The 14,494-nt window shown below is 42.2% G+C and overlaps 1 protein-coding gene across 1 annotated transcript in view; it reads left to right on the forward strand.

The window, feature by feature from the left end:
* Positions 1 to 13,610, forward strand: part of AKNAD1 (AKNA domain containing 1) — a gene marked incomplete at both ends in the record, with an annotated part of 34,590 nt that extends 20,980 nt beyond the window's left edge. The window contains 8 exons of the mRNA XM_081026175.1: positions 2,058 to 2,143; positions 4,985 to 5,082; positions 7,500 to 8,135; positions 8,238 to 8,360; positions 8,458 to 8,565; positions 10,363 to 10,444; positions 12,575 to 12,704; positions 13,479 to 13,610. Of these exons, the coding sequence (XP_080882301.1) occupies positions 2,058 to 2,143; positions 4,985 to 5,082; positions 7,500 to 8,135; positions 8,238 to 8,360; positions 8,458 to 8,565; positions 10,363 to 10,444; positions 12,575 to 12,704; positions 13,479 to 13,610 (1,395 nt within the window). The remainder of the gene's footprint in view (positions 1 to 2,057; positions 2,144 to 4,984; positions 5,083 to 7,499; positions 8,136 to 8,237; positions 8,361 to 8,457; positions 8,566 to 10,362; positions 10,445 to 12,574; positions 12,705 to 13,478) is intronic.
* Between the last annotated feature and the right edge of the window lie 884 nt (positions 13,611 to 14,494).

Consider the following 14,494-nt stretch of genomic DNA (forward strand, 5'->3'; position numbering starts at 1 on the left):
TAAATTACAAAAGCGATATAATTTATGGCCAAAAAGAAAAAAAAATCAGAAAATAGAGAAAAGTATAAAGAATCCTTCACTGAGAGAATATTACTGATAGTTTAGTATGTATCTGTCCAGTCTTTCTTTCTCTGCACACATATAACATGTTTTTGCCAAAATGGGATCCTACTATATGTACTGTTTTATGATCTGCTTTTTGGATTTAACATTATATTGTGGGGATCTCAACACATCACTTAGAATAAACCTACAGCCTCCTTTTTAAGGACTGCATTGTATTTCATTATACAGCTGTACCCTGATTCATTTAACTAATCTGTTACTAATGGACATTTAATTTTTTCCAGTTCTTTGATATTATAAACACTGCCTCAGGTAACATCATTTCATGTGCAAACTTTCCCCATAGTTGATTATTTCCTTAGAATAAAACCCTAAGAGTACAGCTAGTGGTTCAGAAAGTACACGCTGACCATTCTGATCAACTGGCCTTAGGAAGGTGGTGCCAGCTTACACGCCCACAGCTGTGCAGGGGAAGGCAGGTGCTTCTAACCTGACCCCACCTAGGTATTTGTTTCTTTCTAATTTTTGCTAAAGTAATAAGTGAAAACTGGCATCTCATGGATCTCATCTGTATTTCTTTGACTATTTGTGAAATCTAACCCATTTTCCTATGTTTCTTGGCCATTTCCACCTCATCTTTGACAAGATCAACATTTTAAACTTATGTTTGCAAAACTGAAACCACAGTCAACTTAAAAAAAAACACGGCAGACAACTGGGAAAATATTAAAAGCAAATAAAGTTCAATGTTGAGATTTTTATTATACAAAGTGCTCTGACAAGTGTACTAAGGAGCAGAATTGTGGTTAAGAACACAAGTGTACCGTTAAAGGGGCAAATCCCATCTTGACCCCTTATTCTCTGTGTGACCTTGCCAAGTTGCTTAAATTCTCTGAGCCTCAGATTATTCGCCATTAACATGGGGACAAAGTGGCAGGATGGTGGGAAGGAATAAAGGAAGCCACGTGAGAAGCACCTGGCATGATACACAATCAGCAAATGGTTGTTTTTCTTAATAAGGAGACACTGAAACCCTCCAAAAAAATTAATGAACCAAAGATGTGACTAAAAAGTCACAAGTAAGAAACACAACTAATAAATAAGCATATGGGAAAACATTTATCTCCTTTAATAACAAAGGAAACGCTAATTAATACAAGGTGCCTCCACCACCCCCCTTTAAAACGAACAAAAACATTTTCCAGTGATAATTCCCAATGCAGAGGAAAGTGTGGTCAAACCGAGTCGCCCACATTGTTGGTGGCTGTGTAATTCACACAACTTTTGTGGAAAGCATTTGGCAATTCGTATCATCACACAAACATGTTCACAACCTTCGACCCAGACATTTCCTAAGGAAGTAATTCAGATATGGAAAAAAGCTATCTGTACAATGATGCTTATGCCAACATTATTATAGTGAGAAAAGTGTTTTATTTTCTGTTTATGTAAAGGGTAAAACTCTCATAACAAATACATTCTGGGTGGTATCAGCCTTTCAGATCAGTAGTGTCATTTTTTTGTGTTAAAAAAGAACATAATAAACAATGACTGAGGCCTCAAGACAGTCCCTAAGCCTTGTTTTAATTAATAGTTTAATGCATTTCTTTTGAAATGCATTTCAGAGCTCTACTAACCAGTGGCCAGATCAATAGATTTGAAAATCATCTTCTAAAATCTGCCCATCTACTGGGGCAGCGTTGGGTAATTTGAAACTAAAGGAAAGAAAAAAAAAAGGGAAAGTATCCTCTCATTTGTAAACTAGCTTTGAAAATCTGTTTGGAGAAGGAGAGAAGTCAAGCCAGTGTTGGAGGTTCTTTTCCCAAGCCCCAGGCCATCACAGCACAGACCCCTGAGGGAGGGGATCAGAAAGCTGCTGCCCGGAAATGGTGAGTTCAGCCGAGCCTGAGCTGCTTGCTGGGCTGTGTGTGAGCAGCCAAGGGATGAGTCACTTCCTCGGTCACAGTCACATCTGTGTGTGCTTTGTGCAGGGGGACGCCGACAGCGCCTCCGGAAGGCAGGAACGTGCAGAGACAACCAGTCGGAGCTGTGCCTTCTGCCATCGGGTCCTTGAATGGTGAGGGCTTCTTGCTGCTAAACTCCCAGAGTGGGTGGGTGGGAGCCAGTACTGGGATAATAACTCCAGTGAGAGTGGGCGTCAACTAAGTAATCTGGTGCCAGAAGCCACTGGCTGAGTTATAGAATCACGGATCTCAGGGCTGGGCACGTAGCCCAGCCTTCCTTCTAACTTACAAATACCTCTAACAGTGGTTCTCCACTGGGGACAACACCAAAGTCACCAGGGAGATGTTTAAATAATGCAAATACCTCAGCCCCACCTCGTATATTCGCCTTGCCAGGGGTGGAGCACTGGTGGGAAGTTTTGTTTTAAATCTCCTGTGGCGATTCTGATAAGCCCCCTTGGTTAAGAACCCTGGCTAGAGCATGTGCAGGGTGGTCTGTCCTGCAGTCTCGCTTTGAACACAGCCCAGGTGGAATATTACTGTACACCACTGCATACCAGCTCCCACCCTCACTACTCTCTGCTTGTGATGAGTGAAAATCTTCCCTGTTGTGGACCTCCTCTGCCCCCTGATCCCCCTAGAAATAAACCTAATCCCGCATCTCAGGGCGTACTCCTTCCCGGTCCTCAGCAAGAAATCTTCAGGTAACGAGTTGTAAATCATGTACAAAGCTGTAAATGTAAAATCCTAAGGAGAAAGCCTTAATGTTTTAGAAACACTCACTGTTAGTCCACGTGGATTCGGAATCATTTATGTGAAGCTTCTATCAGGTAGCTAGAGTGGCACCTCTAAGCTCAGGGGGCACCTGGACTGGTGCCAAAGCTAATGTACCTTTGAAAGGTCAAAGGTCAAGAGTCAAGGAAGGAGGAGCTGTGCAGCAACCACTGTTACCTATGTGTGATAGATTCTAATAGAAGCAGATGAGAAGGTCGGGAAGACTGAAGTTTCCTGTTAGAAAGCATTCTACCACAGGAATGGGCACTTGTCATAAGTGTTCCATTGAGTTTCCACCCCCTGAAAAAGAAACAGCATGGTGTTGGTGCTAAAAATCACCGGGTGTCCTCTGGTGGGGACCAATACTTTAAACCAACATGTCAGTCGGCAGTTTTGAATCTAAGTACAAGGGGCTTACTCCCTGAGTCATCCCAGGTCTACCATTTTTATTTATTGAACTAAAATCTAGATTTTGGATTTTTAAAAGTTTTATTAAGTATAATAAAAAATTGACATTTAAAAGACATTTTCATTAAGCATTCAAACTATTGAATGTTTCGCTTCCAAATTCCCAGTCTAGACCATACAGAACCACTTACGTACCAAGATAGGGACCAATGTCCCAGACTAAATTGATTCTTTCAAGATGGACAAGATGCAAAGAAAAGCACAACCAAGTGTAAAATCAAACCTGACAGTGAATCAACTGCTGGGCAGTAACGAGATACACACGATTTATAAATTGAAATCTCGTTGAACAACAGAATCCCTGAGGAATTAGTTGAATGGAGGGCTATAGACCCTTTACTCTTCCAGATTAGCTCTCTCAGATGGGACATGTTCTTTACGAAGCTTGCTGACGGTCATACTGTTTGCACGCTATTTGTAAAGTGCTATTTACGTGCAGATAAACAACACATATGCTATGTGTCAAAGGCTAATTATGCCTTTGTGTTATTTCTAATGCAGAACTTTGGATTTAAGCTACTAAAACCGTCTTCTCAGGTAGAATTGCCCTTTGCTGTTATATTTGGCAAGAAGACTGTAGTGCACAAAAAAGTTTAAAAGAAGGAGAAAAAGAAAGTCATGTGTTGGACTGAACTCACTTGAGTGAGATCCAAGCTTTCCACTTTGGAGAGCAGATGTTCAAATGCCCCCAGAGAAGGGGGGTGGAGACAGAAAATGAAGTATGAGAAAATAAGTGACTCAGGAGGAGAGCATGTTTTTCCAAGAGGAGGAGAAGAACTTGGCTTTGCAGCCCCCAACTTCACAAACTCTGAGCATGAAGCCTTTCTCTGCGAGCAGCAGGCCCGGGCACAGTTAGACCTGCGTGCATTTGCTCACACCCCATTCTGGGTCAGTCTCATTCCTGCTCACAGTCTCAGTCAGGATATCTTGGGCACGGTGCCCCTGACACTAAGAATGAGCAGCTTTCCCTGGGGGCTATTAATGAATCCCAAGGGCTGAGCAAGAACCTTAAGAATTGTTATTAGGTAGAATTCCTTTGGAGGAGTTAAGACTTTCTGTGAACGAGGAAGGCAAAAGGTACAGACAGGTCAGAGAAAGCCTCTGGTAAATAACTGTAGGCCATTGTTCTGATGCCCCCTTGTGGCCTTGTACAGCTAAATTAAGCCCAGATGGCCCCTAGCCTCTAGTCCCACAGACAACTGGACAAAATCTACCTTGCTGGAGTTTTTGGATACATTCAGCTTGTATGTATGGAGCCAAAGCCATGTGACCCAGTACTGACATACATATAGCACAGCTTCTTCCCCAGATAAAAACTGATTTTGAAACATGAATACGAAGAAAACTGCAAATTTTATAATTCCATACTTCAAATTTCGATATTGTGTATAATAATGTATATATGCATATATATGTATATATACATGTATATGTATATATACATGTATATGATGATTAGATATTATTCTCTGTGGACAAAACAGATTTACTTTTAATGTTTGGTAACTATATTTTAATCAGGCCAAACTGCTGGGTATAATTTCTCACAGGGAATCTCAAACAGACAGGCAGGTGTTGAGGATGGCATGCCACTCCTACATTGTTTCAGGCTCTGATAGAGGAAACTTAACATGTCAGCTTTACCAACGCTTTCACTATCTCTACTAGAAGTGTACTTGAAAGTTCATGGAGTCTCATGGGGTCTTTTTCAGGAAGCAAAAAATGGAGAAAAAAGGCCATAGAAGGGTCAACCGTGGAAGGTTTCCCATTGCCCTTCAGGAAACGGCACTGCACCCAGATTCAATTCTCAGTAAGTCGAGGGGCCTGGGGACATGGGTGCTCTGTCTTCAAGGTCCCTCTCTAAGGGGTCTGCTCATGGTGAGCTCCAGCTTACCTGCTGCTACTCCAAATGGAATTGCCCTAGAGTAGGGTGTTTCATGATGGGTATTGTTTTTCCTCCCAAAATGTAAAGAATTAAAAATTGAATAGATTTACATAAGATGTTGGTGAAGTAGGGTGAAAAATGCCAACACCTGTCTCTGGCTGGAATCACAAGACTCCACTGTCTCAGTCATTGGGTGACCTCAATTCTGTGTGTCCCCATTCTTCCAACGTGACCCATATTGTGCACCTGTAAGCTTACTTACCACCGAGCGTTGCTGCCGATTTGTCCAGACACAGTTCACAGAAGCAAAGATAGTTAGAGCTGAGAGGAGACCCAGAGAACACCAGGGCATGGAATTCAGTGATTTTTAGTCATAGGAGCCTTTCTCCAAAAATAATTTAAGCAGAAAAACACCCCCTGGCAGAACTTCCCTGGGTGGGGAAGAGGTGGGGCCGAGGCTTTCCTGCTCAGGCAGCTTCCGAGCATGAAAATCACCACCTGGGCCTGATTTACCCAGTTTATACGAGGCAACCGAGGGCCAAGGAGCTAACAAGGATGGCTTAGGTTCATACAGACTGTCAGCCAAGAACCTTTCCTTCGACTCACTATTCTTTCGATGTCACCTTTAGTTCTATTTCTTTTCTGTAGATAATACATTTTCTAATAATAGTAATAATAGGTTTTGCTGATTGAACATACCAGATGTGGTAACAGAGTAGAGCTTTTCCAAGTGTGGCCAGAAGGCCTCTCGGGATTCCTAAGACCCTTTCGGGGGGCCATGAGGTCCGCTCTTTTCTGGCTATATATCTGTGCGAGGCCAGTATTGCAACCCATTGAATGGAGATGCAGCTGCCGTCTGTTAAGCCAGATATTCAAGCTGCCTGCGAAAACACGGAACTTGCCACTCTTCTATCTTTTTATTTTCAAAAAGTTAGTTTTCATTTAAAAAATGTTATTTTGTTGGGCTGAAAAAGGTGAAGGGATTAAGAAGTACAAACTGGCAGTTACAAAATAGTCACAGGGATGTCAAGTACAATTTACAATAATATTGTAATAGCGATGCTATGGTATCAGATGGGTATTAGACTAATCAGGGGGATAACTTTGTAAGTTATATAAATGTCTAACCACTATGCTGCACACCTGAAACTAATATAGTACTGTCAACTGCAATTGAAAAAAAAATCAAAATATTATTTTGTTAAGACGAAATGGATTGTTTTTAAACGATATAAGTAAAATATTTAAAAAATACCTCAGTTTAAAAAAATTTTTTTAAAGCCTCAGGACTGCCCATTCAGGCCTGTATAAATAAAAACAATTTGAAATTTATATACAGATATTTCTCTAACAATCCATCTTCAGCTGACTGAATATTTTCAGCACAGGTATATAAAATGGCATATATTATGATATATGATAGATAAAAACTAAACAGAAGCTCTTTAGGGTCCTCAATTGTAAGGGTGTAAATAAAAGGATTCTGAAATCAAAAGTTTCGCCATTGTTGCTACAGTGTACATCATTTAACTATCACAACAACCCTGTAAGGTAGGAATTCTTATCTTTATTTTATAGATAAGGATACCAAGACTCAGAGAAATTAAGTGGCTTGCCAGTGTCAAAAAGGTGGTATATTAGTTATCTACTGTTAGGTAACAAATGATCCCAAAACTTAAATGGCTGAAAACAACCATTGACTATGCACAGTTTCTATGGGCCAGGAATTTGGGAGTAGCTTACCTGGGTGATGCAGGCTCACCATCTTTTATGAGGCCGCAATCAGGATGTTGGCCAGTATTGATGTCATCTGAAGGCTCGACTGGGCCAGAGAATCTGCTTCCAAGATGGTCACTCACATGGCCACTGGTTGCTTAGGCATCAATTAAGACTTGGTAGCCAACTTCCCCCAGAGCAAGTGATCCAAGAGAAAGACCAAGAATGGAAACTTCTATGTCCTTTATGACCTCGTACCTTTTTACACCTTTTTACACCATCACTACTGCTTTATTTTCATCGTTAGAAGTAGCCACTAAATCCGCCCACACTTAGGGAGAGAGGAATTAGGCTCTACTTTTTGAACAGCATGTCAAAGAATTTGTGGACCATAGTTCCAACAATCACAGCTAATAGATGGCAGAGCCAGGTCAAACTCAGGCCTATGTGAACCTCTTGTTCTTTCAACTCTACAACACAAACTTCCCAGCTTATGCCCGTCTTCTATTTGTGATTTTCTTGGGCTCTGGATCAAGAAGGCATTCAATGACTATGGACTGAGTGAGATTTGGGGAAGGAAAGGGCTTTCCTAAAGCTCCTTCCATTTGTGACTTACACTTTCAAAGATAATGTTACGAATGCGTGTGATCAGGAGTGCAACAAGACTAGTATCATTGGCAGAGGCTTTGTCCCCAGGCTCATCAGTCCTGGAGCTGAGGTGTTGCTTGGACACCCAAGCATGACATGCTCACCTGCCCGGTGCAGGCTCCCACGCTCTGGCCTTACCTCGAGAGCTCCGCTGCCCGGCCTGCCGAACAACTTCTACACCTGCACCAGACACACGCGCTTTCTACTACTAGCTTCTCGTGGCACTGATGACGGCAAAGCTGTGATTCAGGTTCCTATACGGGCTTATGAATTTGATGTAGGGGAAAACCATCTTTCCTACTGCCTGGTGATAAAAATAAGCTCTCGGCCACAGCAGGGTCTGAGAAGAGAATGTGGATGTATCAGGGCAAAACTGGAAAAAGAATTACCAATGCGAGACTGTGTGGTAATTCAGAGAGCCACATTCTCAGAGATCCATCCATTCAGCAGATCTTTACTAAGCATCCACACATGCGAGGCAAATCTTGAGACTTTCATCATGAGTCAGAACTGTTACTTATCAAAACATCTCGCAGTTGTCAGACCGGGATCCCAAATGTCATCCCTTAGGCAGGCAACTCCCCTTGGTAGCACAGCTGGGGAAGACAACACTGGTGCGTAATGCATACCTTGCATGGTTAGGGCTCTACTTGTCACGCATTTTACAACTCTAATCAAAAAACTCACACTTCCTTTGTGTCATTGGACTTTTTCAGGTCCTGATACAGGACAGAGCTGCTATTCCGCTTCTGGCACTGGGCTGCAGAGTGGTAAATGTGAGACCTGTGGCACTAAGATTCATAACTCCCCAAGAGTCTGCCATGAAGAACCGCTTAAAGGCAAGGGAGACTGGGGGGGGCCTCGAAAAGAAGGTGGGAGTGGGGACAGCTGTTGTTCCCAGGCAACGACTCATATTTTCAATCTTTTCTTCTTTAGAATTTCATTATAGATACAACACCCCAGGACAGAATTACTTAAATCACAGCGAAAGTTGTGTCTTTGTCGAGCTCAGCTTTTCAGATGAAAATAAACTTTTCTCACCTTGTAAGTACATCTCCTGCATGATCCCATCTTTGTAAACAACTTAGTCTCCCAGGTTTGGGAGACCCACATCACACTAGCCACTGCTTCCACTTGGGGAAGCCCCTGCCCTCTGCGGTCTGCTGCCCAGGTCTCTAGCACTCCTCTGACACTTCCATATCCAGCTCTACTCTTGGATGGCAAGAGCCTGGGCTGAGGCTGGGAGATATGAAATCCTAGCAATGAAGAACTTTGAAAATTATTAGGTGCTGTATCAGTGCAATTTGGTAACAAATCATAAGTATTTGCTGAACAAATGACTGACTGAAAAATTGCCACTGTTATTATTATTCAAGAGTGGCAACAGCTTTAACTATATCCCTACTGAGAGTCAGCATATAAAGAAACAGACTTCTTTTTACACCCCTTAAACATTATTGCTAATCTCAATGGAAAATTTTGCTGTCTTAGGAAAAAATTAAAATCCCACAAACATTTGTTAATAAAAATGAGTAAGACATGGTTCGTCCCTCCCAAGGAGTTTTTAATCTATTGTGAGAAAGGAACTCACCCAAATAAGGAAAGTTCATAGCAAAATATGGTAAGCGCTAAGAGAACACAGAGGAGGGAAGGAAATGCTGCCCATTTTGCCCGTAGACAGTCCTACCTGATTCTCTAACTTATTCTTTTCTTGAGAACAAGTTCATACCCCAGCTGCCAAATCCTCCAGTTGAATGTATTGTCAAGGTGACATTCCGTGACTCTGCAGAAGCAACAGGGCTGGTTTCTTTACTATCTCTTTGGTCTTTGGGTCTACAGCTCGTGAGACCTGTTATTCCAATATATGGATGAGGCAAGCAACTGAGTCATCTGAAATGTGATCTTGAACTCCATTAGTAAACATTCAGTGGCCAAAAGGACAGAAGTCACAGGGAGGCATCATCTGCTCAATGTTAAATAAGAACCTTCCAGAAATTGGAATGAACAGGAAACAGAGTAGACTGTCATGGGAGGTCGTGAGCCGCATTGTAGACTGGAGGGTAATGTGCTTTGTTAGGACATTGTAGATATGTAGACTAGACTAAATAGAACTGGACCAGATGGCGCTATGGTCCTTTCTAACTCTGAGTTTCTATGTTTCAAATAAAATCCGAACTTATATTTGGAGACTACCAAAGGATTAAGACTGAGCTCATTAGTGCCTCGGTTTATCACAACTCAAGCCCGGGTGGTCAGCATGACTAAAGTTGGACTTTCTGGTGACTGCTACCAGATACCAGTGAATTAAGACAGGAGACCTGGAAGGAGAAAGCAGAAGATAGAGGCAAGAGGAGGAGAGAGAGGGGTGACTTTCCTACATTTTTCTTTTCTGTTTAGTCTCTACTTTCTAGAATTGTTGTAGTGACTAACTTGTTAGTTTCTAACTCCTGGAATCCTTGCTCCTAAAGTTAGAAAGGACTTCAGGAATCCAATGGTTCAACCTCTTAGAAGATATTATCCCTCCATTTTCAGATGAAGTAGTTGAGCCCAGAAAAGTTAAGACAGCATGCCCAGGTCACACAGTTAGCACCCAGGGAACATAGACTCCTGGTCTCTTGTCTGCTAATAAAACTCCTTTTAAAAGTTGAATTTCTTTTCCTGAATTCATTGAATGTAAAATACTTGATAGAAAGTTGTTTTCTGTTGCCCAATTTTCTTATTTATTGAATTTTAATGAAAGATTTCATTCACACAGAAAAGTTCACGAAATGATATCCACATAGCCACCATTTGGGGATCATTTTTGCTGCCCTGAATTTAATTATAGCTAACATTTTTCAGCTTGTTCAAAGCCAAAATGGATCTGTTCCGAGACAGCAAATTCAAAATCCTCTCAAGAAGAACATGAACTCATACCAGGAAAGTAAGTATTTCTTTTACTATTATCAATGATAACAAAAATGTCTACCCATTGGTTGGGCGCATACTGTGTGCTCAGTGCATTACATTACCTGCCCCGAATCATCTAGATTACACGAAGTTGAGCCCAGGATTCAAACCGAAGTCTGGCTAATACTTCAATCATTCATTTATTCTTTCAACAAATATTTGAGTGGCAATAACAGGGTGCTGTGCTAGGTGCTGAGGACACAGTGCTGAGGACAAAGTCCACTACTGTCCCGCCCTCGTGGAGCATATTTTTGGTAGAGAAGCCAGTCTGTGTAAGTGCCAAGAAGGGGGCACATAGAGTGCTATTACCTAGTTTGGGGTTCAAGGAAGCAGAGCTCCAAAGGACACATCTGAACAGATAAACCAGTGGATGTAGTGGTAAGAGTGAAGAACACTCCAGTCGAAGAGATCTTCCTGACGTGGGAAGACCCTTGGCAAGTTCAGGAATGGTATGGCTGGAGCCTAAAAACGGGAGTGGCGATGGGACAGATGGAGGTGGGATGGGCCAGGCCAGACTGTGCAGGGACTTGTCAGCCCCAGGATTTCAGACTCTTAGGTACAATGGGAGGTCAACGTAAGTTTTTTAACCAGGGTGTTTTTAAAGGTTTTTTTTTAGTGTTTTAAAAGATCACTCTAACTACTAAGTGAGGGTAATGGGTTAGAGGAGTCAAAGGTCGGAGCAGAGGCCAAATGCCGTATGAGGCTAGAGTAAAAATTCAGGTAAGATGATGGTAGTTTGGTTAAGGTTGGCAGCAACGGAAAGGGACTAGTATTCAAGAGCTGCTTAAGAGGCAGAATCAATAGTGTAGCAGGGTGGTGAAGAGTCGAGGCTCTGAACTCACTCACTCCGTCTGAACCCACTACCCTCTACCATATAGCAAGCACGGTGTGCTGTTTAAGCATGTGGTCTCTGGAGACTTCTTGGGTTTACGTCTTCGCTCTGTGTCCTTGGGCAGGTTGCTTGACCTCTCTGTGCCTCCCTTTCCCCATTATATGTCTTCATTATTCCCCAAATGGGAATAAAAATAGTGCCGAACTCATTGAGGATTGAGTCAACACACAAAGCACTTAGGAAGGTACCTGATACACAAGAAGCACTCAGCGAGTGGCGGCTATTATTGTTGATAGTGGTGACTCATTGGACGTGGGAACATAGAGGATTGTGAAGCCCATGCTCTTCCCATCGCACCGCACCGCCATGCCTGCCCAGGGTTTTTCATTCACTAGAGGCCGCTGAATCACGTCTTTTGACAGGAGGGCAGATCCAGTGTGTGAAACTAACCTGCAGAACCAACTGATGTTAATGAGGTAGGAAGAGACGGTGAACGGAAGCTTTGAATCGCAAGCATCTGAAGTGAGACTTTCTGGAGGTGATACTGCTCACGAGCATTGTTAACGTACCAACGAAGAAATGTTTAATAGAAGGAATCTCAAGCCAGGGGAAGATGTGAGGATGACTCCATGGCCAACCTGTCAGGCAAAGTTCTGTGGCACCTCCTAGGGCCACTACTCATGGCTGTGAGTAGTGTCTGACTCCAGGCAGTGTCCTTCATGTGGACTTTGTGAATGAAACCCGCTAGAACTATGCAGTGCACAACCTGAACAACTGTATGTAGTGACCCTGGCCCTCATTCACCCACTACAGACTAAGGGACAGAGTTGTAGTTACAGTGTCCTAGTCCAGGGGAGCCTCTTTACTTAAAGAGGTGCTGCTTTTATTTTTCTAGTGCTGCTGCCTCCTTGCTGCGTAAGCTAGAATTAACCAAAAGTGCCTGCAATTGCCAGATTTGTATTTGTTTTATAAATATGCAGGTAGAAGGTTGACCCCAAAACAATGAAAACTGAATAAAAATCTCTTTGGAGTCTTGCCTTTTTCTCTGGCAACAGAAAAGGAGACAGATTCTTGGAGGAAACGCCCTTCATGGCCATGGAAACCACTTCTGTCTGAAGCTCAGCTGTGGTCAGCTGAAAAGTAACTGACAGCTACACAGGCAGAGGGTGCTCCTTGCAGACTCCTCACGACCGACACACACACACAGTGCAAACAAACCCCAGCGCTAAGGGTAGCGCTTTACACAAGTAGCACTGTGCTTGTGCCTTCCAGAAAAAATCTTAAGGCTTTCCCGACCTACAGTCCAGACCTTGCTACACCCTCACCCCATTTTCACTCCTGTAGGATTTCTGGCAGCACGTCCTTAAGAAACTTCAGCAGTGTCGAAGAAATGGAATCTGAGGTGAGGACATAGGGAAAAAACGTTCTAAAATCCTTGGAGCTTGTAAGTGTGGTCTTGACCACACAACTGATGGCTTTTAAATTATTACAGTATGAGGGCATCTGAAAATGCTCTACTAAAAACAGTTTGTGCTTTGCACTAACATAGACACACAGACTGAATAGCCATGTGGTTTGTATTATTCCTAGATTGGTTCCCAGGGAAATTTCCTGGAGAAAGTGTTTGTGGGTGGTGTCTCAGCTCCAGGATTCCCCTGGCCCAGGTGTGAAAGCACTGGAGACTGTTCTGGCCGCTCACCAGTCTGTTCCAGTGACACTGGGTTAAGGCTGCCAGCCATTTCCTATTTTCAAACCAGAAACTCTAATCCTAGGCCCCTTTCAAATCTCCCACTCGCCTGTGCACTGCTTCCAGGACCCTCAGTGGTTACGTCCTTAAGTCCTCTTGAATGACCCCCGACCCCACCCTAAGAGTTTTTCTTCTTTCTCACAGATCTTTCTCCACAGCAGGAAAATAGCCCAGCAGGTTCCTGACCTAACTCTCTGATTCATGCTCATCAGTCATGTGTTGGTCTTTTTTTCTGTTCCTTGCCCTAAAAATTATATTCCATGTCAGACTTGTTTCCTAGGAAACCAACCCTCAAAAACAGAAATAGACCGGGTGGAAAAATAGAACAGTCCAAAATTCCACCTTGCAATGTTTAATAATGAGGGAATCCGGTTAACAAAAACAGTAGTAAATTTATATAACTAAAATGTGTGGACTTTTCCTCTGTAGGTTTTAAACTCATCTTTGGATCATGCCCTAAAGACAGCAACCATTTTGAAAGAAACTACTGATCAAATGATTAGAACTATTGCAGAAGATCTTGCCAAATTACAGAGATGGAAGAGTCGACTGAAATACTAGTTTGACCCCAGGCAACCAAGGATTAAAAAAATGTAAAGAAAACTTGATCTCCTCCCCACGTATTTTACTTAATGCACAATTTAGGAAGATGAATTTCTAGAGCAAAACAAAATTGTAAGAAAGGGGGAGACACAAAGTGCTTAAGAGAAAAAAAAACAGAGGAGATCTGATTCTTAAAATCAAATCAACAAGTATTTATTTTAAAATAAATCTGTATTCCTAACTCAAGATAAATCAAAACAATAAAATATACTTTTACCTATTAGTATGGTGCCCCCCCAAAAGTTCAAAAAACCCCAGTGTCAGTGAGGATGGGGATGACAGGTACTATCACACACAACTGGTGAAAGTATAAATTGGTATAGCTTTGTTGGCAGGCGACTTGATAATATTAAATTCTACAAATTCTAAAAGCACTTCCCCTCCAAACAGCAATCCCACCACCAGCAATTTACTTCATGGGTAGGCCCTGGTACGCAGATTGGCCACCAGAGCCCCGATGGGAACAGCCCCAAATGGAACTCATCTAAATACCCTATGTGATGATTCATATATAATAACAGTTATACAATTAATACGCTGCAGCTCCTGAAAAGAATGAAGTGGATTACCTGCGAGATAATGGGAAAAAAGGAAGATACCTAATAATACATACAGTGTGACCTTTCGTGTATTCCAAAAGGCATACATACTTTCTGGAAAGTACACAAAAATAAGCAGTGGGCCTCTAGGAAATGGAACTGGGAGTTTTGTGGGGAAGGGGAGGATCGTTCCTTTTCATTGGCTGTACTGTGAAATTCTTACGATATGCTTATAAAATTATTTGATTAAAGATCTTTTGGAGTCAGAAATATGCAAAAATGATAATCCTAGATTAATGAAAC

Source organism: Rhinolophus hipposideros (assembly GCF_964194185.1).
Source record: "Rhinolophus hipposideros genome assembly, chromosome: 19".
Taxonomy (NCBI): domain Eukaryota; kingdom Metazoa; phylum Chordata; class Mammalia; order Chiroptera; family Rhinolophidae; genus Rhinolophus; species Rhinolophus hipposideros.